At 33.8% G+C, this 23,240-nt stretch overlaps 1 protein-coding gene across 2 annotated transcripts in view; it reads left to right on the top strand.

Moving 5' to 3' along the window:
- Positions 1-23,240, top strand: part of TRAK2_1 (Trafficking protein, kinesin binding) — a 49,335-nt gene that overhangs the window by 12,103 nt on the left and 13,992 nt on the right. The window contains exons 2-8 of one of the 2 annotated variants that reach the window (XM_051209086.1): positions 652-728; positions 1,891-2,007; positions 4,037-4,188; positions 12,715-12,823; positions 15,703-15,912; positions 17,843-17,974; positions 22,571-22,896. In XM_051209086.1, coding sequence (XP_051074509.1) covers positions 652-728; positions 1,891-2,007; positions 4,037-4,188; positions 12,715-12,823; positions 15,703-15,912; positions 17,843-17,974; positions 22,571-22,896 — 1,123 coding nt within the window. Of the gene's footprint in view, positions 1-651; positions 729-1,890; positions 2,008-4,036; positions 4,189-11,070; positions 12,824-15,702; positions 15,913-17,842; positions 22,897-23,240 lie in introns of those variants that run through there. The other variant, XM_051209085.1, reaches the window with a different exon arrangement.

The raw sequence follows: 23,240 nt of genomic DNA, 5'->3' as shown, positions 1-23,240 counted from the left end.
AACTTTTATGCCAGATTCATTGTACTAACAAGAGTTCACTAAATTGAATCGGATAAGCTAAAACTCAAACGTGATTACGCTACTACTACTCACTCATGATTTCAATGGTGTTTTATAACGTCTAATCATTTAATACGGATGGTCTACTTACTAAACTATTGATTTCTATCCATAAATGTTTTGTTTGGAGAGTAACCAATCTATTTGCCATAATATTCGTCCTAATCACTATGATACACTATCGTCTTTTTAACTATACAGTGAACATTTATTACTATTACATATATTTATGTGTCAAAGACTAATATATAAACGAAGAATATTCTTTTTAATAAGTTCTCTTCAGGTTCTACAATCATATATCCAAATTAATAATCCGAAAAGTGGCCAGGTTTAGGGCACAGTATATTGTTTAATTGAGGTATTTGAATTTAGGATTGTTGAACAAAATAAATTTGTTCATGTTGAGACGACTCATATGTAATGTCAACTTGAGTCAGCTAGCAGGGTGAGAGAAAGAATAGTGCAATTGCAAATCGTGCACCTATTCAGATGATTCTTTACTTTCGTTTTACTGCTCTATATCTAACCGTTTAGGTTTCTGCGTAAATATTTCTGTATAAAATGTCAATCTCTGCATTTTTCTTTCAGTTCTTTGTGGTCTAAGAGTTAGTCAGATGGCTCAAACTTATGAAGATTTGGATGCTATTACCCAACTTTTAGAAGAAGTAAGTATTTCTTTTTATTAGCAGTTATGGGAAACCAAACTTGAAGTAAAGATTTATAATATCGAATAATTTATATGGTCTGTTTTCACGTTAAACTTCCATTCCGGTTATAAACAGTTTAAAAAGTTTTAATATGTGCATATCTTTTAAAACTGAAGATGTGAATTCTCAGTAGGTTTTTTTCATTTATTACATTACAAATAAGCGCAAAAATCAATCAGGATTTAGACACGATGCGAATATTCAGACTTTTTAATAACTCCCAGTTTATTTCCTATAGGTGTGTGGCTAAACTGTTTCATAGTTATGAATCTTCATCGACTGAGATGATTGGGCCACGTGTTACGTATGCCTGAATACTGATTACCACGACGTGCAATGCTATCTGGTATTGGAGATGGTTGGAAGAAAGTTAGGGGCGGCCAAACCAAAACGTGGCATCAGTGCTTGAAGTCACTAACTTCTGGTCTGAGCCATGTTGGTAGATGCAGACTACTTGGTTGGGGTCCGCGTGACTATCGTAACCAATGGTTGGAGACTCTTGGTGACATGGCTCAGAATCGATCACAATGGCGTCGGTGTATACACTCTCTGTCTTCCCTTAAACTAAGAGATTAAAATCCTTACATATCTTTCTTTCTACGAACCAATTTTTTCTTCTTGTACTATACCTCTATATGCAATCTTTCTCTTATATATTACCACCTTTGACATAACCACTGCTATGAATCCGGTGTTCATCTTGTTGTGCTGATGCGGTATGGCAACCTGGACCGATGCACATATGTGCCTGGTCCTACGTTGTAGCTGACTGACTGATAGTTAATTGGGAAGCTTCACTAATTATCAATGGAATCTTTCTTAATTTATTTCTTACTCTGTACATGTATTTAGTATAACAAAATTACTTTGATAGTATACAAAAATTCCTATCAATGAATATATATATATATATATATATATATATATATATATATATATATTTAATGCTAATAATGGAATTTTAATGAACATCAAATATCGATGGAAAATGTGTTCTGACATTCGTCATTATTCTGATAATTTCAACAAACCTAGTGTCAATCAATGATTCTTGTTTTTTAGAATCGTTTATTCTCCTATTACAGTTTCAAAATATTTGTTATTCTGCACTATAATCTAGAAACAAACAGATCTTGAATTGGCAGCGAAAATCGGTAAAAATCTGTTGGCGAAAAATCATGACCTTCAGTCGAGACTATTAGAGACTGAAAAGAATCTTAATGCACGTGATGAAGTTGTAAGTCGTATTTATTTGTTTTATTTGTGGAATTTTATTTTACGTATTATGTAATCAGGACAAGTAAGGAAAAAACAACTCGTACCTTTTGTTTTCAATGAGTTATATTTTTTAGCTTTCTTCAAACCATTTTCAGTTATTTAAGAAGTGATTTCATTGTTTTTCACGGTCATATCTTTTTCTATATTGATGTTGCTTTTCTTCATTTATACCGTCTACCCTCTTACCAGAATATTTTATCATAGATCTAGTATCGTCTAGAATCAGTTACCAGTACTACTGCTGGATTTTAATCTGATCTTGATTCTTTGTGTATTTCTTAATTTATTATTCATAGATTCTTATTCATTGTTGCTTAATCATTAGCTTTTTTTGTTGTGTTACCGTCCGGTGAACAATTTCCAAATATAGTAAAGTTAATAATTTATTTATAGTGTAATAATTAAATTTAAGTGATATCAAAACAATGTATCATAGATACATGCCTATTTGTTTGCTTGAATTAATAATGTACTTTGTATGGTGATGATTGTCTTTAATCTAGACCAAGTTCTTTTGTTGTTGTAAGTAGAATAAAATAATAAATTATTGTCACGATCTCTGGGTTTTTTTCTGCTACATTAAGTAACCTAAAGTGGAAACAAAAGTGATGGGATCACATCAGAACAGTAATATTAGCGTATGCAATTTTTCTTCTCATGTCAACTAGAACTAGTAAAATGAATTAATCCCTTTGATAAATTTCGAAAATGTAATAAGAAGACGAAGATTATCAGAACTACGTGATATATTCGCGCAATACATTTCGAACAATCTGATCACACATATACTTGATAAGAACATTTAGATATAAAAATAAAAGATCAACTAGATTGGAAATGGGGTAAGAGGATCAGATTGTTCGAAATGTATTGCGCTAATATATCACATAGTTCTGATAATCTTCGTCTTCTTATTACATTATCGAAAATGAATTAAGTCAAAAATGAGTTATTTGGTGCTTTCAATAGTTGAAATCATGAGTCAATTGAAGTTAGACCACCATGGAAAACCTGGAAGCACTGAACGGCCGTTTCGTCCTAGTATGGTACTCCTCAGCAGTGCTCATCCACGATACCGTTCCTCGTGAGATTCGAACCCCAGGACCTATCAGTCTCGCGCACGAGCGCTTAACCTCTAGATCACTGAGACAGCATCTAACGATGTCAATGTCTAACTTCAACCAATCCACGAGATCGCGCCACCGTACACCATTGTCTTCAGTGAGCTGATATCTCACAACAGACTTGGTTGAACTCCACTGATCACGGCTTCTTGCTGGAACTCCAGGAAATGCCTCTTGAAGTCAGTCACTAGTGAGCAGATGATTATTATCAGAAGGGGTTTTGTGGAGATCTTAGCAATTTCAACAGTTGAAATCATGAGTCGGTTGAAACTAGACCATCATGGTAAACCCGAGGAGTCCCATACTAGGACAAAACGGCCGTCCAGTGCTTCCAGATTTTCCATGGTGGTCTAGCTTCAATTGACTCATGATTTCATTTATTAAAATTACTAAAATCTCCACAAAACCCCTTCTGATATTTGGTGCTTCACAAACGTATATATATATATATATATATATATATATATATATATATATATATATATATAAACTTTTCTAATTAAAGATGTTCTGGTTATATTTTTTTCTATGCTGATTTAAGTTACAAGATAGCAAATCTTTTGATATATAAGTAAAAGTTGTGCAGTCTGAAATTCACCAGTCTTGGTTATAAGACTTCAGTGTCATACAGTTAAAATGTGACTGAGCTTTTAAGGAGAACGTTACTATGACTTAATTTCGAACGATCTAGCTGCACAAGTTCAGTTTTTCATAGTTCATTGTAAGTGAGCACCAAGTCGGTAATTCAGTAAATTTCCATTCCCTTCTATTATTAGCATACTAACAATGTAAAGTGTATAAACTGTGCTATGTGTATACGGCTTATCGATTTTGATTAACTTTATTTCTTGTATATTTTTTCAGATTAGTCAGCTAAACCATAATCTCTCTGTGAAAGATAATTTACTACGTATATTCCTAAGAGATTCCGATCAAATTACTGACATTAATGATGATGAAGTTAGTGTATTATCCAGTGGACGTGCATCACCTGTTCGCAGTCAGCAGGGATTATCGTAAGTTTGTACTCGTGAATAGTTTTTTCTTTACTTTATTGTTATATCGCTCAGTTACTTACTTTGTAAGAATTACTACTCAGTAGTTTGATCATTTGTCAACAGAATTTCTTATGCTCACTATACAATAACTTCAATTTCAGCACATAGGGTTACCAAGTTACGTCAGTTGGTAAAAATGATACGAATACTATTTATTAATTGTCTTCTACATTGTAAATATATGACTGAGATAATGACGTGTTTTCGAAGTATTTCATCCTCTGTTGCTTACTTACTGAACTAAACTGACTACCCACTATTGGCTTAAAGCTTACTTAAGTAACAACTTTTTGTGCATGCTGATAAGCACTGGATTTGGTTTCTTCCGTGAATGCCAGTACTGGGATCCATTTGGATCTAGATGCGAAGTCCTAATTAAAATGAAATATGTTTACTATATTTATGGTGGTATGAGCTATTGATAATGAATTAGCTATTGCTTATTAAGAATCAATCAAACTTTCGCATGTGTAAATTTCGCTTTGTGTATATATCATTATCTACTTCAGTGCTACAGCTATGTGCGACTTATTTTCATTCATTTGGTTTCTCATAGACACAGACGATGTCACAAATATATATTGTTTCATGTAAACACATTCATAGTCCAAATTAAATTACCTCTGTCTGTTCGTGAGATAGTTAGACAAAGGCAGATGTCAATGCTCAGTTTTATACAGCCGTACACCCTACCGATATTCTGCACAATGCATCACACAAAGTACGCACCAAGTCGACACGTTTTGCATCAGTGCACTGAGAGGAAATAAGCAAGATACAAGGTAGGATAGTGAATATGGTGGACCAACCAAAGTCGCCAAGTAGAAAGACTGCGTTGCGTTAATCGAAAGTGTAATCGACAGATTCATGTTATTGGCCGTGAAATGGTTTCATTTTCTATGCAGACGCGCATATTTGTATAAATGAGTGCTTCCTTCACTTAGTCTTCTCATTCAGTAGCCGGTTTGGCGCTTGTATATCAAAAGTTTGTGCATCAGTATCAGACTCGGACACTGCGCGTCATATATATATATATATATATATATATATATATATATATATATATATTAAAATTGAAGATTTATTTAGGGATAAACAAAAGCTGATTCACATCATTCAACGTTTTCAATCATAGGTCGCGTTTATTGCACTTTCTCTAACCAAGATTTTTACGTCTTACAATGTAACTACTAAAGCCAACGGTTAATGACCTGTTTACCATTAGACTTTCTTCAACCTACTCTTCATGCTAGTTTCGATTGTATTTCACATTGATTTGGTCATGGTGTTTACGTCATATATACTTCAAGTAATCCAGTCGATGAAATCCAAAGCCTCATTTTAACTTATTCAGTATTACACATTTGGTCGTTCATTTATACGCACAAAGCCACCTGTAATCAAATGATAACAGTTTACGCCTATCATCTGTCTGTCTGAATGTCTAATTTTCCATGTTCTCATTACTTAAAACCTATTAGAGCAAATATAATAAGCTTAATTTCCAGTAGTTATACACTTATTTTCTAACATTGCCAACCCTATTCATAGACAATTTGTTTTCTACTCAATCTGATTTCCTTCAAGAAAGCACTTGAAGAGAAAAAGATCAATTGATTTTTCAAAATTGTTTCACTACTGGCATTTAACATTTCAACATAAAAAATAATGCATTTAATCCTGTCGTTCACATCCATTAATGAGTCACTTAGCTGGTTGCTTGACCTTATGGTTGATTAATAATGATTTCGGGGCAGACCAATTAACTATTGATTGTCTAACTTTTCTAAGCGTTTCTATCCCCGTTGACTCATTCCCAACCATTTATAGCTGTGCCTTAACATTTCCCTTTTGTAATTACCCTGGGGTTAAACTTAGTCTTTTTCTTTTCATTATGTCCCGGCTACAGAACTGTTATTCCAAATGATGGACAGTGAGTACTTAGCGAAAGTTATATTTTGAATGATAATAGGATAGTTTGGGAAAAACACGCATTAGAGTCGTATTTTGTGTTTGATATCAGTTTTCATTTAGGAGTATATAAATTAGTTAATATATTTTATCTATTTTTTTCCTAGTGATACTTTTTTAGTAGTATAAAGGCTGTTATTTTGTACTTTTGCATATTCTCAGCCCTTGTTTAATGGTCTCCTTTGTAAATGCTACGTATTATTTCTACTATTCCAGCATTGTTTTTTTTATAAACATGTGTATGTATACATAAGTTAAGGTGTAAATAGAACTCATGTGATCGTTAGTTTATTCAATTGATTCTATTACATTTTACTAAATAATGTAATCTCACCTTCAGACAGTTATTTCTTTCTGCATAACACGTTTTTATTTTTATTTTCGATGATATAAAGGAAAACCATTCGGATTGAAAGCTAACTGTTGTCGAATTTATTGTTCCTTTACCCGATAAATTGAGGTGTACAGAACTCAGTTACTTACTGATGCTAACCCGTAACTGTAGGCAAATTACGGTAAATTATGCCTGTTTCGGTGGGTGACTTGCCTAACCAGTGGGTTGGAAGGACCTCCTTCTCCATCCCGCCATTTTAGCCCCCAAATGCCCTGGTACAGCCGAGAGTGTAGAGAGTCAGCTCTCTCTCTCGAAATGCTCTCACATGGCCACGTGCATACAACCACTGCCAGGGAAGTTCTATTCACTACCTTCTCGCGGCGGGTTGTTGTTTACAAAATCGAGAAGACGAAAAGCGAAAGTCCGTCGCCTTAATCGGGTTGGTGGACACGAAAGGGTCCACCTAAGGAAGTTGGAAAACCCTGATTTCAAACTGACGGCGCACATGGGCTCGAGGATCCTGAGGGAACAAATGGCGTATGAACCTATTGTTGGTCACCGGCTACCATGGAACTGCATTTCCTTACGTTGCTCCACTGCATTGTGGATCAGACCTTTAGATCGAAGGCTCCGGTGTGTGGCCCGTAAGAAAACCACCTGCTTCGGTTTGGGCACCCGAGCAGTATACCAGCCCTCACACAAATCGAATGATTTATGTGGTGTATATGTATTCGGTACCCCTTTTGTACCAATGTTTATGTGTTTAAATGAATAATAAAATAAATAAAACTCTAGGTACCAATTATTTCACCCACCCATTATTACTGTTCTCTCTCCACAATAGTGTTTGTTCAGCTTAGTTTTCTTGTTTCATTTCGAGTGAAATTGAACTAAACATCGGAGTTCAGTTAATTGTTAATAAGAACTGACAGGGACTGATTTGAAAACTTAAGACCACTTTAAAAGCTGTATGGGTAGAGTACCTATTAAACTGTTTGTGTTTCTACATAATCCAACTTTTCTCTCATTTACAGTATTCCCCATTTGTCTCGTTGCATTTTATTTTGTGGATGAAAATGTTTTTAATCTTCATCATTCACTTAGTATATGTTGTTTTGGATTGAAAAAGTTTAGTCAGTTATCAATTGTGTATTTCCAATTGGGTCATTTAGTTAATTGTAAACATTCTTATTTTTCAGTCAATAGTAGTTGCAAACTGACAAGTATGTGTGATGAAATTTAAAGATATTGTTTTTTTCAATCAACTAAAGGACATTTTTTAGCATTAACTTAGCTATATGTATAGTGGATGCTGGAGATTTGGTTGTTCATACAGTCGATCCTTAGCCAGTGAAACTCAATAATGCAATCTGAGAAGATAATTTATGTTGATGTCGTTCATCTACTTATGTCTACGAGTGGTGATATTTATTACTCTTAACTCTACTTACCAGGTAAATATTTGTGCATTTAGCTTCGAGCCATACTTTGAGTATAAGAGCTAGTGATATTATATGGTTCCCCAAACTGAGTCATGTGTAGAGGGGTTGGAAGCCTAACTACTAAGCCACCACTCCAACATTTATGTGATTGCTATTATTCATATCTACTTCTTAATGTTAATCCTCGTTTACTGTTTTGCTAGAATCTTCTCGTTATCTACAAGATTCTTGATGGTATATACCATGTTAAGTTAGTTACCTGTTTTAAATGCAATATCTTTGAGTTATAAATTTATGTCAATATTATGTGGTCTGTCTTATCCTAATATGTCTGTAATCAAACTAGTATTTGTTCCTACTTATCTTGCTAAATCGCGGTTTTTTCTCAGTAGATAGAATGTATTTGACCGTTATTGTTTATCTGTAACATGGTGGCATAGTGTTTTTTTTTCAGTTATCGTTGTAGACAGTTAGGTAGTGTTTCTAAGACAGCTTTTCCTCCACATTATGAATTCATAAACATTTGTTTCTTTTGCCCTAGAGAATTTAGTCTTTGTTCTCGTAGTTTCTGTTCTTTCTGCCAAATTTGTATGGGTGTTTTTTCTGTACTCATTTTTATCCTCATTGTTTAGTATGTTTTAAAAAAGTTAAGTACACCACTATGATTATTGCTTCACACACAGCTAAGTGATTACAAATAGGATCAGTAATGTTTAAGATAATAAAGAAAATAATCTACTGAAAAACTACTTGGATGTCCAGTCTAATTTTTTGCGTCATCAGATGATGTTCATGTGTATTCAAACTGTATCTGGTTTCACTTCATCACTAGTCCGAGAAAATCCATCCTTAAGACTTATTTACATGTCCAACTTTTGATCGGCTAACAACAATTTATTTATGCCTGAATGAGTATTTAATTCATCACTTCACAATCAGAGTAGTCATTACATTCATCTCCTTCGTATGGTGATTTCGGCTCATTTTCTTCGTTTCTTCTTGTATTACCAATCCCATTAAAATTACGCGATGCATCACACCTGAATAGTATGCTAACACATAGACTAGTATGAGATAATTTCAAAGTCAATCTGGACTATACAGTAGAGTAAAAAAACGCCACTAGTTTATGTCACTCATTTTCCGTACCAATAAATTAGTTGAATTATGTATTTGGTTTTTCAATTAATCTATTCTTGTGGATTCGGATATCCAGTATGTTGATTTTTTAAGCTACCATCTAGGTGTCCTTTTCGACCAGATAAGCGGATTTGATTTATATCCAAATGTAATGCAAATAGAAATTTAAACGTTGAATAAATGAAGTATATTGTGATCATAGCGTTGGATTGATAACTGATATTCATTTAGCTAAAAGCATAAAAATGAAACTTTATATCCTGTGTGTTACGTCGGAATATTGGTAGAAAGTGATCATGATGTTTGAATATTTTATTCTTTTGGGTAACACTGTTATATTTCAAGATTTCTCGTGGTTATATGATGAATACATTATATTATGCAATTTTTCACCCAAGAATTCCATTTTGTAATGCATTACTTTTCTCAAATATACATTGTTTCCTCACTTCTCTAACATTTTATCTCAATATATTTTCCTGCATATATATGTATGTGTAGATTCTTCAAGTCACATGATCTTTGGTGTGTAGGTTTTTTTCTTTTGTCATTGAAATAATAATTTTGTCAATACGATCATTTTTCTTATCTAATTGATAATTTAACGATATTGTGAATGTATAAATGTACTTTAGTTTAATTGTTGACCAGCTTATAAACGGAATTACTAATTAAAAATAGGTGAATACGAGATTGTTAAGTCCTTCTCTTTTTATTGTGTAACATTTTGTATTCACATTGTTTTTCAAATTGAAATTCCTTTAGATTATTGTTTATTTCACTTATCACTTCCAATATTTCCTGCAAAGTATAAATAGTAGCTCACGGTGTGGTGTTTATCGGGTTGTTATGAAACTGTATAATAATAATAATAATAATAATAATAATAATAATAATAATAATAATAATAATAACAACAATAATAATAATAATAACAACAATAATAATAATAATAATAACAATAATAATAATAATATTCAGTTAACTATTATGATTTGCTCAATTGTATAAAGCGGTTTAACTAATACAGTAGACCAACTTGCTAGCTTTCCGTATTGGTTTTATTTGGTACATGTGTATGAATCGTTTTTTTTAAACAACTTATCTCTGTGTGAAGATTTATGTTCAGAATAATTGTTCAAGGAATTGAAGCAATCTGATCATACGTTTCCTATTACATTTCTTCTAAAATAATCTAGTTCGAGATATTTTCATGTTAATTATTTGTATAACAGAAGTGTTATAAATAACGGATCGTACGTTTAGTGTTGGAGATATTGTCAGTTTTTCTCATCTCACAAGATTGTTTGGTTTTTTAGCAAAATAAAACCTTGGAGTGGGATAATTGTATTATTATCCACTACTTATATACTTTGGGTATAACAGTTGTTGGATTGTTATTATGGCTTGTTGTAAAGACTGTTGGATTTACAGCTTCACATCAGGAAGCACTGGACATCTGTGCACGAATGGATTAAAATTGGTTGCCAGTTCAGTTATCCATAAGTCAGTTGTTCGTCATAAGGCTCTAATATCCTGTATTTAGTCCCAAGTGAGGCCGTTGATTTACACTTCTGAGAGATCTCTTATTAAGGTGAAATGGCTTCTTGGTGCTTCCTCATCTTCGATGATTATTTAACGAAGGCAGATCATGATATGAGACCTTTAACTAGCTGGTGGAGATTTGTAGCTCAGGTAGATGATTTTGATGGAGTTTTGTTCTCTGAGCTGGATGGTTTGGTCGTGGAGCTTCCATCGTTCTTCTGAACGACATCATCAGCACAAACTTCAGATAGAAGTGAAGTGTTCGAATTTCTCCATATGCGTTTCACAGCTTATTCTGTACACCTCGACGTTTATTGGTTCTTATTGACCTTAAATTTGTCATTGTTTACTCCTTTGTTTTGGTTGTGTCTCTCATTGGTTTGATTTTTGTTCCTATATTTGTGCATAATTTTCCTGATTGGTTGATAAATTGAGTCGATTTCAATGTGCTTGTTGATTGCTGATTGACCTGAGTGCCAGGCTTCTAAAAGTTCTCTAGTGTTTTTGGAATTTCCTCTGTCCAACATTTCCACATTTTTCCAATCGAATGAGTGTCCGCAGTTGTCCACGTGTGCTGATATAAATGAGGAAGTATCATGGCGTTTGACTGCTAATTGATGTTCTTGTAGGCGAAGGTGAAGGGGGCGTCCGCTTTGTCCGAAGTAGTGTTTTTCTCAGTTGGCACAATTTATTTTGTAGATGATGTTTGATTTGTCTTCCTTTGTTATTTCATCCTTTGGTTTGCATAGGATTGATTGTAGTGATTTTGTTGGTTTGTGTGCCACACCTATTCCGAAGGTTTTCAGCAGTCTCGTTGCGATTTCTGATATATATCAGGAACAAAAATCAAACCAATGAGAGACACAACCAAAACAAAGGAGTAAACAATGACAAATTTAAGGTCAATAAGAACCAATAAACGTCGAGGTGTACAGAATAAGCTGTGAAACGCATATGGAGAAATTCGAACACTTCACTTCTATCTGAAGTTTGTGCTGATGATGTCGTTCAGAAGAACGATGGAAGCTCCACGACCAAACCATCCAGCTCAGAGAACAAAACTCCATCAAAACCTTTAACTAGCAGAATATTTTCATACAAAATGATTCAGAGACTTATATTCATCTCTTTTCAAACTGTAATATAGTGCTATTGATGTACCTCCGTAATATTTGATATTTCGTGAGATTAGAATTGTACGAAGTTGTATTGATTAATATTTCAGCAGTCAATGCATATGTACTCTTAATGACTTGTTGGTCTGTTACATTTTACAAATTATTCAATACATATCTATACGTTTTTGGAGTTAGATATGAAGACCGTGCAAGTTGAAGTTCCCTATTTGTTTTATTCACCAAAGTCTCATCTAATTTTTCTTGTATTTCATTATTGTGTTCAATGTTTAGGGATGTGTTTGTTTATACTCTATGTTTCTAACTGCTTTCTTTAGAAAATTAAATTGATGATTGGCACAAAAGACACTATAAATAACTGCATAGTCGCTGGCATAACAACGTTTCACTGGTTATTTTGTGCATTGAGTGTGTGTGCATGTCTAAAAGATTTTTTATCATCGACAAGATTTTTTATTTCGGGGATGTTAGTCCTTGAAAATTTTTTTCTTCAGGACGTCTTGATTTTTTTTTTTATTGTGTGATATTCTGCTGTGTTCATGCTTAATTGATTTCCTCCCTAGGGATTCTACTTCTTCGTATTGGATCCTCATGTCCTTTTCAGTCGAGGTTACTGTAGTAACAGCTATTGATATTATTGCAAACTCTTGTCTGCTGAATATCAATATTGATTATAAATATACTTGAATATTTGGTTGTCTGACAGGATAAATTCAGTTCTCTGTATATATTGCATCAGTTTCCTATGTATGTTAAAGGGAAACGAGGTGTTGTTGTTTAGTCATAAATAAATAATCTTTAGCAAAGCGATCGAAAGTCTTTCGATGATTACCAGGATCTTGTGTTTCCGTGTTTTTCGTGTTTCTGGAGTAACTGTTTGCTCATTGATATTATCATTATATTATAATTATGACAGATCTAGTGCCGGAGGAGGTGATGGATTTTCCTTATCTTCAGTCAACTTTGCACAGTTGCATAAAAAACTTGAAGATCTAGAAGAGGAAAATAATCTACTACGTCAAGAGGTATGTATCTATGTATGTATGTGTTACTGAATGTTAACATTTATTTCATGGTATATTTAGGTTGCCCCAAGAATTATTATTATTATTATTATTATTATTATTATTATTATTATTATGTTTTCCGTCCTAACACTGTGACTAGATAATGCCTACGTGGTTGACAACTATTTCTAACGGGTTGCTCTCTGTTGTAAGGCACTTAGGTACAAATCTTCTTATGGCGACATTAACTATCCAGACAGCTCCTACTATCGAAATCCTCTTACATATACAGTTAAATTATCCGGGAATTAACATTCAGTAACCCTGACCTCGATTTTATCGTCTCGCTTTACTTCCTATGTGTATGCGTGGCATTAAATAAAGTGCGGTTTCCCCTTGAACATTGCTTCAACTTAATAGATACCATAGGCTGGGTTTGGGATTATTCTATGTGCCTTCAGAAGATTCTCGATCATTTCCTCTGTCGTTCCTTCCCCTTGTGAATTGAGGAGGACTCGCTTGGATTTATCAACAAAACTCAACCTGGCCGTTCAATTGCGGGTGGTTGATCTCTTCCTCGCAGATGCAGACGTAAAGGCGAGGATTGGCGAAGTAAGGGCCGCATTCCTACAGTTGGAACTAAAAACAACTTTCAACCAATATCAAAGTGAGAATCTTCAATACGAATGTCAAGGCAGTTCTACTGTACGGAGCTGAACCTTGGAGAACTACAACAACCATCATCAAGAAGTTACAAGTATTTATAAATGGTTGTCTACACAAGATACTCAACATCCATTGGCCGGATACAGTCAGCAACAGCCTTTTGTGGGAGAGAACAAACCAGCTTCCAGTTGAAGAAGAAATTAGGAAGAGACGATGGAAATGGATAGGACATACATTACGCAAATCGTCAAACTGCATCACGAGACAAGCGCTAACTTGGACTCGTGAAGCGAAGCGGAAAAGAGGAAGGCCAAAGAACACATTACGTCGGGAAATAGAAGCAGATATGAAAAGGATGAATTACAACTGGAAGGAGCTGGATAAGATTGCTTGGGACAGGGTTGGATGGTGAATGCTGTTGAGCGGCCTATGCTCCTTCACGAGGAGTAACAGGCGTAAGTAAGTATTTATTATTAATTAATCAATGATTTTTTAGGTGGACACATTTTCGGTATCAGACTGTTATATCTAGAGCTTAGATTTTCGTGCTATACAGCGTATTACTTGAGCACTGAAAGGTAAGTGAGGACACAGAAGACCATTGAGAAGGAATGTTATTCCAAACAGTGTAAAATATGGTACAAAACTCTCAGGTATTTATAGTTTTTAGTAAAAGTGAAATTATCATTACAGTCATCCAATCCGCGTTCACTGGTTTTTAGCTTTTGTTCAATGAGGAAGCTACACGTCGAAGTCCTGGAGTGTTCTTCCCAAAGATGATTGGATGGAATATCCGGCTTTTTCTGAGCTTCTTAGAGTTCATCCGGGGGCTGTCCTCACACAGACTGATCGATTTTCATACTGACTTGATTTTGCTCTTTAGATCATGTTAAATCACTTTCCTCTCATGAAAATAGGCTCGACCGAAAGCATCGGAATCAGCTCACAGTACTTAAAACATGAATACTGTTTTGTTAGTAAATATGTTGATTTATTTGTCTCACATTTTTCAGTTTCACTCCTGGCGGTTGATTATAGGACAGTAGAAAAAAGCTCCATTTTGATTCATTTAGTCGAGCTTGCCCCATGCTTCCCTAATTCATCTATTACATACGGTATAAGCTATAAGAATACACATCAATAAACCTAATCTTTATGTGTCAAACTGTACAATCGCATAGAAAATTATTTTAAGTATTAGTTCCGTGAGGACAAATGAACAAAGACTAAAGATGACGATGTAATAGAAAGGTTATAATACTAGATTATGCAATATAGATAATAACAATAAAAGATGTGTACAAATACAAAGCCTTGTAAAACTAAGTTAGCAATGAATTATATTATGAATGAAGTAAGGTATTTAGAACATTTTTATTACGGTAATTTAAGGAAATAAAGGGATTAGATTAAATGTCGTGATATCAGAAACAATTATGAAAGAAATCATGGGGATATGAGAAATAATTAGATAGTGAGGGGAATATTTTCAAATGGGAAATAATAATAAGTCAATTAGTATATTTGTAATATCCCAATGAGTAGAAAAATGAGATTTTCTGACGTTTCGTGACTCAGTGTAAGTCACTTCTTCAGAGAATAAATAACCAAATATTAATAATAGTTTAAGGTCATCAAAATTTATCACAGTGAATAAAGTAATCATACATATACTAGATAAGGAAAGGTTCTGATGTAACTTATTTATCCGTTTCATTCCTAGTGATGATATTATCAAAAAACGGTAAACACATGTATCTATTTTTCACAGGGAATTGGCTTTAAGTGTTTGAAGCACCCATTTTTTAACCGGTAAGTTACACGTTCGATTCCATCTCCACCTTGATTTGACCAGCCGAGTTGTATCATTAATTCCCATATTTCACAGATGACTCATGATTTCAATCTGTGAAATTTCTAAAATCTCCACAAAATCCATTCTGATAATTCCCATATTCACAGTTTTACGCAATGTCGTATACACGAACTCGTACTTGAGGGAATAAATAAGTTACATTGATTTGCCACGTTAATTATGTTTATACATCGACTGCTCTTTTTTCAAATCTCCGGATCTATGTTTATAGCTGTTTATTTGACCTTAATATTTAAGTTTTTTTTCCAATAAGATTGATTCAACTAATCGATTCATTCTATTGTTATTTAGCATGATCATCAATACTATTATTGAGTAATATGAGTTCTAATAAAACCTGTATTTTTATTTGTAGCGTAATCGATTGTCTACTACGGCGGACCAGTTAGATGAACATGAAGCTGCATTAGTTCGAGATTGTGCACGTCAATTAATTACTGCTAATATACATATACGTAATTTATCCGATGAGTTGGCTAAGAAGTCTGATGCTTTCATGAATCAACAATCTGAAATTACTCGCCTACTTACAAGAGGTTTAGATTTAGAAAATCGTGTTAAACAGGTAAACTATATTATTATTATTATTATTATTATTATTATTATTATTATTATTATTATTATTATTATTATTATTATTATTATTATTGATATGCTGAAGATTAACCTCATATATTATTGATATGTCTTCTGGATTGAACACTAATTTTTATGATTGGTGGTCGACTTTTATGACTGCATCATCACTAATATGTATTCCTTTTGAACGCCAGATCGGGCTCCTAAGCTCTGCTAATAACGCCGAAACACGACGACGACGTTAGTCGAAAATACACTCATTTATATATTGATTCATACACCCATTTTTGATTAATAATTAGAATATAATCACATGAAAAATACTTACAGTTATAACAAATCATATGCTGAGTTCATGTTAACTTAACACAAGAATATCGTACAGAATAAAGTATCATACGAGAAAACAAAACATATACTATACTGAGTAATCACCACATTAAATTAAAACGAAAGTAATGTTAAATAAAGATCATAATGAGTAAATCAATCGAATTTTGACTTTTCTTCTCGTCATATCAATTATTATTATTATTAAACTGTAAAAGATTGATCAATAAAGGATATTTGTGACACTGTAAAAGTTGAATTTACCCAATTGTTAGATTTGTAAAAATAAAGTTTTTGACCTACCACCTTTCTGAAAAAGTTTACCTTTTCCTTGAAAATGGATTTTATTTCTCGGTCTCCAACATCTTCAATCAAGGTGATCTCGAGTGTTGTTAGAGGGATGAGAAGGGTTTTCACTCCCTAGTTCTTTTCTCCGTGGAACGATACCGCTTCCTAAAGGGTCTGAAAAAGAAACTGGGCTGGAGGTAGTCTTGATTACTTAGTCCTAACGCACTTCAGTTGACGTGTTTCGTATGGCAGGACCCAAAAAAACGAGTCTTCCACCTAATATTACTTGATTGAGTCATCAAGATATGGAAAATTGTCCAATACATCAAGTTAATGGCTACTATCGGGCTAAAGTTTAACGGACCAAGTGGTCGCTGTTTTAAATCTTGCCAGAACTTTGTCTTCGAACACCGATCGCTATCCGTAATCCCAAAGAATTGTTTTATCAACTAACTCTTGCTTGCTACAGGCTGATTGCAAATACTAATATTTGGTGAGCCTATGATTGGAATTCTGGGCACGCCGTTTTGTCTGGAACCTATCAGCTGGATATACCTGCTTTCCAGTGTTACTATTCGCACTTTTCACTTTACGTCCTGGGTTACACTGCTAACCACATACCAAATATGATTTTGACATAGCTCTGTTTTAAGTTAATCTGAATAAGAATGTTGATATTAATCAAATAACTATTGACAATTAGTATTTACTTGACAGTTCATTGTATTTAAGGTTAATCCATATTGTGGTTAGAATTACTGAATTTCAGTGTTAAACGAATGTTTCCCAACGATACCAATCAGCTTCACATCAGATGAATATCTATAGTAGATTAAAAATTAATTATTTTTTGTAAAAGATAATGGCAACAACTCTCATATTGTAATTTTTATTGGTTCAAAAAATTTTAATTCTCTATTTCGAGTTACGTCCTACTGATTCGAAATCTTGACAATTTATTCATGTAGGAGTTCTGTATATTCAGCATGTATTTACTTAATATTTAACCTCTTTCACCAAGCATCGTTATATTGTATGAAACAGTCATTTCCAAGCTTCGTAATATCCATCTGCCAAATTCTATGGAAAATAATACTCTGCTTAAATTAAATATCACAACTTATTCTACTTATAGTTTTATCTATGGACTTTTATTATTATTATTATTATTATTATTATTATTATTATTATTATTATTATTATTATTGATTTAATTTTATTCCTTATGCTCGTTTAATTCGTATTCTAATTGTTGAGAATTACATCTCTCCCTTTTTCTGTTTTACTATCTAATTTAGTTGACAGCAGAAAATGAAATGTTAATTGGTCGGCTGAAGGAAACACAAATATCGCAATCATTACTGACAAGTGAATTAAAAAATTCACGTGATAAATATGATGAGTGCCTAACACTTTATAATGAAGCTAGGGTAATCACTGTTATTTATAATAATAATTCTAACCATGTTAAAACTGTTGGTGTTATTTATTTATTTTTATTGATATTAAACACTGGCAGTTGGGTCGAAGGAGTACTGGACAACTGCTTTGTTTATATTTATAAGAAAATGTTAGTAGTGTTCCCTTATTGCTTATTCCCATTTTTGGTGTATATAGCTCTTGTAACAGGCATCTTTGGGGAAATATCTTTGATTGCTTCGATGTAGTAGTGTAATACGACTACCGATTATTTGACCCTGTTACCTCTCATGGTACATAGACCGCTGATCAGGCATCACCAATCAACTTTATCCTCGTCTCTTCTTTCCAGATATCACCAACTGGTATTCATAGTCATGCTGTATGCTTTCAACTACTGGCACCATTTGTTATTTGGTCTATCTTGTCTTGCCTTGAGAACCTCAAGTTGGAGCCTGCTTTGTGATACGGTTCGATGGTTTCCGTAAGTCGTGACAGATCCACCTCCAGAGTCTTTCCCTGATTTCCTCCTAAGCTAGCATCTGGTTGGTTCTGTGCCATAGTGGGTCATTGCTGATGGTAGTTAATGTAAGCAGTTAACATAGATTGCCGATCAGAGGTCTCTAAATAACTATTTGTGAATACTTGTAATGTTTTGGTGATGTTAGTGGGGGGTTTTCGAGGTTTCAGCTCCATACAATGAACTGTTTTGACATTAGTGAAAACTCAGACTTTCTTGTCGAGTAAAAGTTGTTTTGAGTCCGTGATGTTCATCAGTTGTAGTAATGGATAGTGTTGTCCTGTCAATGCGTACCTTCACATCTGTATCAAATCTGTATCTTAGTTTGTGGATGATGGTGTTGAGGTTCGTGAATAAGTGCATGTATTGCAGAGGAGAGCTTCAGTAGCGAGTGTGACTTTATTGGTTCTAGGTTGTGTGCTTTTTGTGATTGTGTGTTTTGCCTTGTTTGTGTTGAGCCCTATTTTTGTGGAAGTGGTTGCTGCACTAACTGTCTTCGTTTGCATTTATTGCTGTGTATGTGTGTGTTTTAATATCAGTGATTGGTTCTTATTTGTTCTTGACTGGTTTCTTATTTTTCTCTGCTCGTTTCTTAGCTGAGCTATATAGTTCCTCACATTTCTTCCTCTTTCAGCTTTTCTTGCTTTCATTGTAAATTGTTCCACACATTCTTGCTTATCAGCTCTACTTCTCCTCTTCATTCTTTCGTTTGCTTCTGTATATTCTGTGGATGCTTTTAATTCCTCGGCTTTTGTCTGGCTGTTGTTCATTTTTGTCTTCCTGTTTTCCGTTGTAGAATCTTTGTCAAGGTATATATGGAGATCCCTTCTTTATGTTGGTGCCTTTTAGAGCCTAATATCTCTTGACACTTTGAATTTATACCTGTAAAACTTATATATCTTTTTGTATGCACGTATGAGGGAAAATTCTCCTACCTGTGTCCATGTTATTTAAAGCATATAGATCTGTCAGTCTCTCATCATTCTCCTTCCTTTCTCTCAGTCCATGTCGTCCTATGATGTTTTCACACCTGTTGTCAATCCCAACTGTAGTGTTCAGGTTCTTCATCAGGATTGTCAGGCTTTTACCCTGGGAGTTTTTTAAAGATGTACTGTAGACCCCCATAAAGTTGATGTCATCTTTGCCGCTTTCGTTGGTGGGTGCATAACACTGGATGATATTTATTGTAATCCATTTCTTTGTTTTGGAGGATATTTTGATTATTTTGAGGGAATTTCTGCCTCCCTTGGAGAGCATCAATTCAACTCCTTGTGTATGTGGGGAATTCGCTTCATGAAAAAATTCAGCAACATTTCTCTTAAAGTTAGTTTTTTTCTGTACAGATTATGTTCAATGGGCTGCACTCATTGAAAGCATAGCCAGGTTTTGTCTTCTCATTTCCACTGCTATTTAAATGACCCTCTCAGCCTCTCACAATGTTTGGACGATCTGCGTATCTATATTTAATTTTACTCTGGTTGTCAGAGGGGGCATCAACCTCGTGACTTTCAACGAACCTTGGCTTCTATCTTGAGCCTTTATAATTTCTTTTACGAAGATCCGTTAACCCTTAGGTTCGTGTAATAATACTCAAATCATTCAGTTATTTAATAGTGTTTCGAATGAGTGTACTATTATTTAAGGCGTAAGTTTCACACAAAAGGTTTTCACATTTGGTTATACGGTTGTAAGCGGTTTCCTCATAAAACGATATTATTATAAGGACAAATGGTAGGATTTTGTTGGATTTTTTCCATGAATACGTTTCGAAATGTTCGAGTAGTTAATTTTAATTTTCTCGGCATGATGGAACTGTATTATGAACTTCCCGATCTTATATTCAGTTTTCTTATACATTAAAAAGTATTTGCCTGATGTAATTTCGTTCAGGGAGGCTTGTTTATTCATGTATATTTTTTGAAGATCCTAATCATACATACCATCTTTCATTCTTGTACAGATCAGAATTCGATTTTCATTAAGCTCACTGTATCACTGAATATTGATCCGAACTTTCTGTCCAATGAATTTATTTCCTGTCTTACCTCTGATTGGTTTAGATAATAGGACGCGTAGCTTAAATCAGTGTTACCTACTGTTGTTGCCCAGTTAGTTGTCTAATTTCCTCACAGTAATTAATGGTATATCTATTTAAGTAAGTGAATTTTGATACTTAAGAAGGTGTACTTCAATGAAACACTAGTGAAAGAAATACAAATTAAAAGTACAAGGAGGACCTTTTTTAAAAGAAAAATCTCGTTTTGTCATATTTGTTCTGATTAAATTATGCCAAAATTTATACATGACACTATTATTCCACATATGAAATATTGCTTAAACTTAAAACACATTCTTTCGAGATTTTTTGTTTATTTTTTCATACAATTCTATTTTTAAAAGGATAATTTCGTGTTCATTATTCAGTTGTCAATAATAATATTGGTATGTTTACCATTGTTAAAAGAAATCTAGATTCATTGACATAAAGTGAGTGTATCGATGAAGAAATAAATGCTAACAAGGAAGAGAAAGTTGCAAAAACATTAAAATAGGATAGCTTTCCGTGTCTGGTACTATGTCAAGTCCGCTTGGGTTATTCTAGCTTTTGTACAGACCTATTTATCTATTCTTTTTCAGCGATATTTTGACCTTATTTTAGTAATTAACCCTGACTTTTTTCATACGAACGTATGTATGTGCATAGTTTGCCTACTCATCATATGTCTGTAACTTATTCCACCTGACTATAAATTCACCCTTGAGATGGCTCACTCGCCACTTCCAATCCGCTTCACTTTTCCGTTTCCTATTCTCAATATCTGTTTAGACAAAAGAATTCTTGAAATAAACTCCTCTAACGCAACCTTTATTTGGCTTCTTAGTACCACCGTCACACAAACGTGGTTAGTCCAAGTAATATACGTAATTAAATGGACGATTTCTGTCCATACCATGTTCATACGTCCATCCAAATCGGAGTCAGATCAGTGGGCTACAAAAAGCTATTCCTTGGTGAATGAGTTTTTCCTATTTTTAGTATCTATTAGACAGTTGGTTCACTGGTTTATTTGTCGGAAATCTTGTTTGTAAGTCACCATCTCAGACACATTGGTCATTTTATTATCTTTTAATGCTCTTAAACTATAGTTTAATGGAACTACAGGTATGTTACTTATCTTCATGTCAAAATATCCTAGTTCCATGCTTGCTGAGATTTGTTATATGTGGTGCGTTGTAATCGTATATTTCAATTATATGATTACGTGAGTCATGAGTTTAAATAATGGAAGTATTTATGACCACTCATCTGGCTTTCCGATCTCTCGATTGGAGGTGTTAGAACATAGTTTATCGATCGCACTACAAATACATTGATATTTATAGGATTATTATTACTTGTGTAGGCGAAAACATAACTGAAAAACGACCGGTAGGCTCGGCTTATGGTTTTGCCTTTATATTCTACATATCAGAGAACTAGTAATAGTTTCGATTTCGGTGTTGAGTCACTTTGTTTAGACTCTTTGAAAAGCATAAGCTTTTTCAAAATTTCAAATTTTTCTAGTGATAAGCATTAACTTATACTTAACTATATCACGTTTACTACCCTAACTTGGTTATAAATTGTTTTTGAGAATTGAGACATAGGTCCTTTGTATATTTTCGTCAAGATACACGAATTAATACTTTAAAGTCTTCAGTGATATTATGCAGACGTATATACTTGTAAATTCTAAACACGTCTGTGTAGCTTTCGTGGACTCACCTATTTTCGGCGTATTTCATCATACAAATTTCATTGATCCCTTCTTTGGATCATAAGTGTATCATTTCAATCTTTGTGTTATTGCTTACAAACTTGTGAACTAGACTATTAAATTAACCTTAGTAACTAGACTAGGGATGAGATGTTGTTTATGCCAACGAACATGGGAGCTAGTGATAATGTTCAATCCAAATATAATTACAGAAAATTAAATTCAATTGCTTATGAGTGAATCATGCCAGCAAATTCAAAATATTTATCTTTACAATACAATTTTTTCCAGTCCTATCTAGCATTGAACGTCTACTTTTCTCGTTTTAGTTGGAAATTCGGGCCTTACGTAAACGTTCTCGTCGTGGTTATTATCGTCCTAATTCACTTATATCCTGTAGTTCTGTAGTGAACACTGCAGTGTTACCCTCACTACCACCTTATTTAAGTGGAGCCGCTCTAACACCACAGTCAGATCCGGATCCTATGCATTACTGTCATCATTCGTCATTATCTGCTCATCAGCTAGCCAGTGATGGCAGTACATCTTCTCTGGATATGTTGACTACACAAAATCCAAGTTCAGATCCTGTGGAAACTTCATTAGCAGCAGATTTGGTACATGCAAGAATGAAAGAACATGCGAAAGATAATATGTATGTTTTTTTATTAACATCAAACTCTAACAAACTATTATTGTAACTTTCAACTGTTATCCGACTGTATAATTTAACAGTCTTTCTTGATCTATTGTTTAGATGAACTAATAAGCTATGTAATAATTTTAAAACTAAAATACCCGTTGTTTGAATTAATCACGATGTTCTACAAAGTTTTTCGACCCAGCAACGCTATATAACCGTTGTTGAGAGATATACCACGTTCGTTGTTATGTGTTTTACAGGAATAACTGATAGAAATGATAGCCTACAAATTTTTGTCATTTATCTTTAGAGGTTTGAAAATAATTCCGGTTCATAGTAATGCCAGGTTATTTAAC

The sequence above is a fragment of the Schistosoma haematobium genome, chromosome 1, assembly GCF_000699445.3.
Source record: "Schistosoma haematobium chromosome 1, whole genome shotgun sequence".
Lineage (NCBI taxonomy): Eukaryota > Metazoa > Platyhelminthes > Trematoda > Strigeidida > Schistosomatidae > Schistosoma > Schistosoma haematobium.
This window is presented reverse-complemented; position numbering and strand designations above follow the sequence as displayed.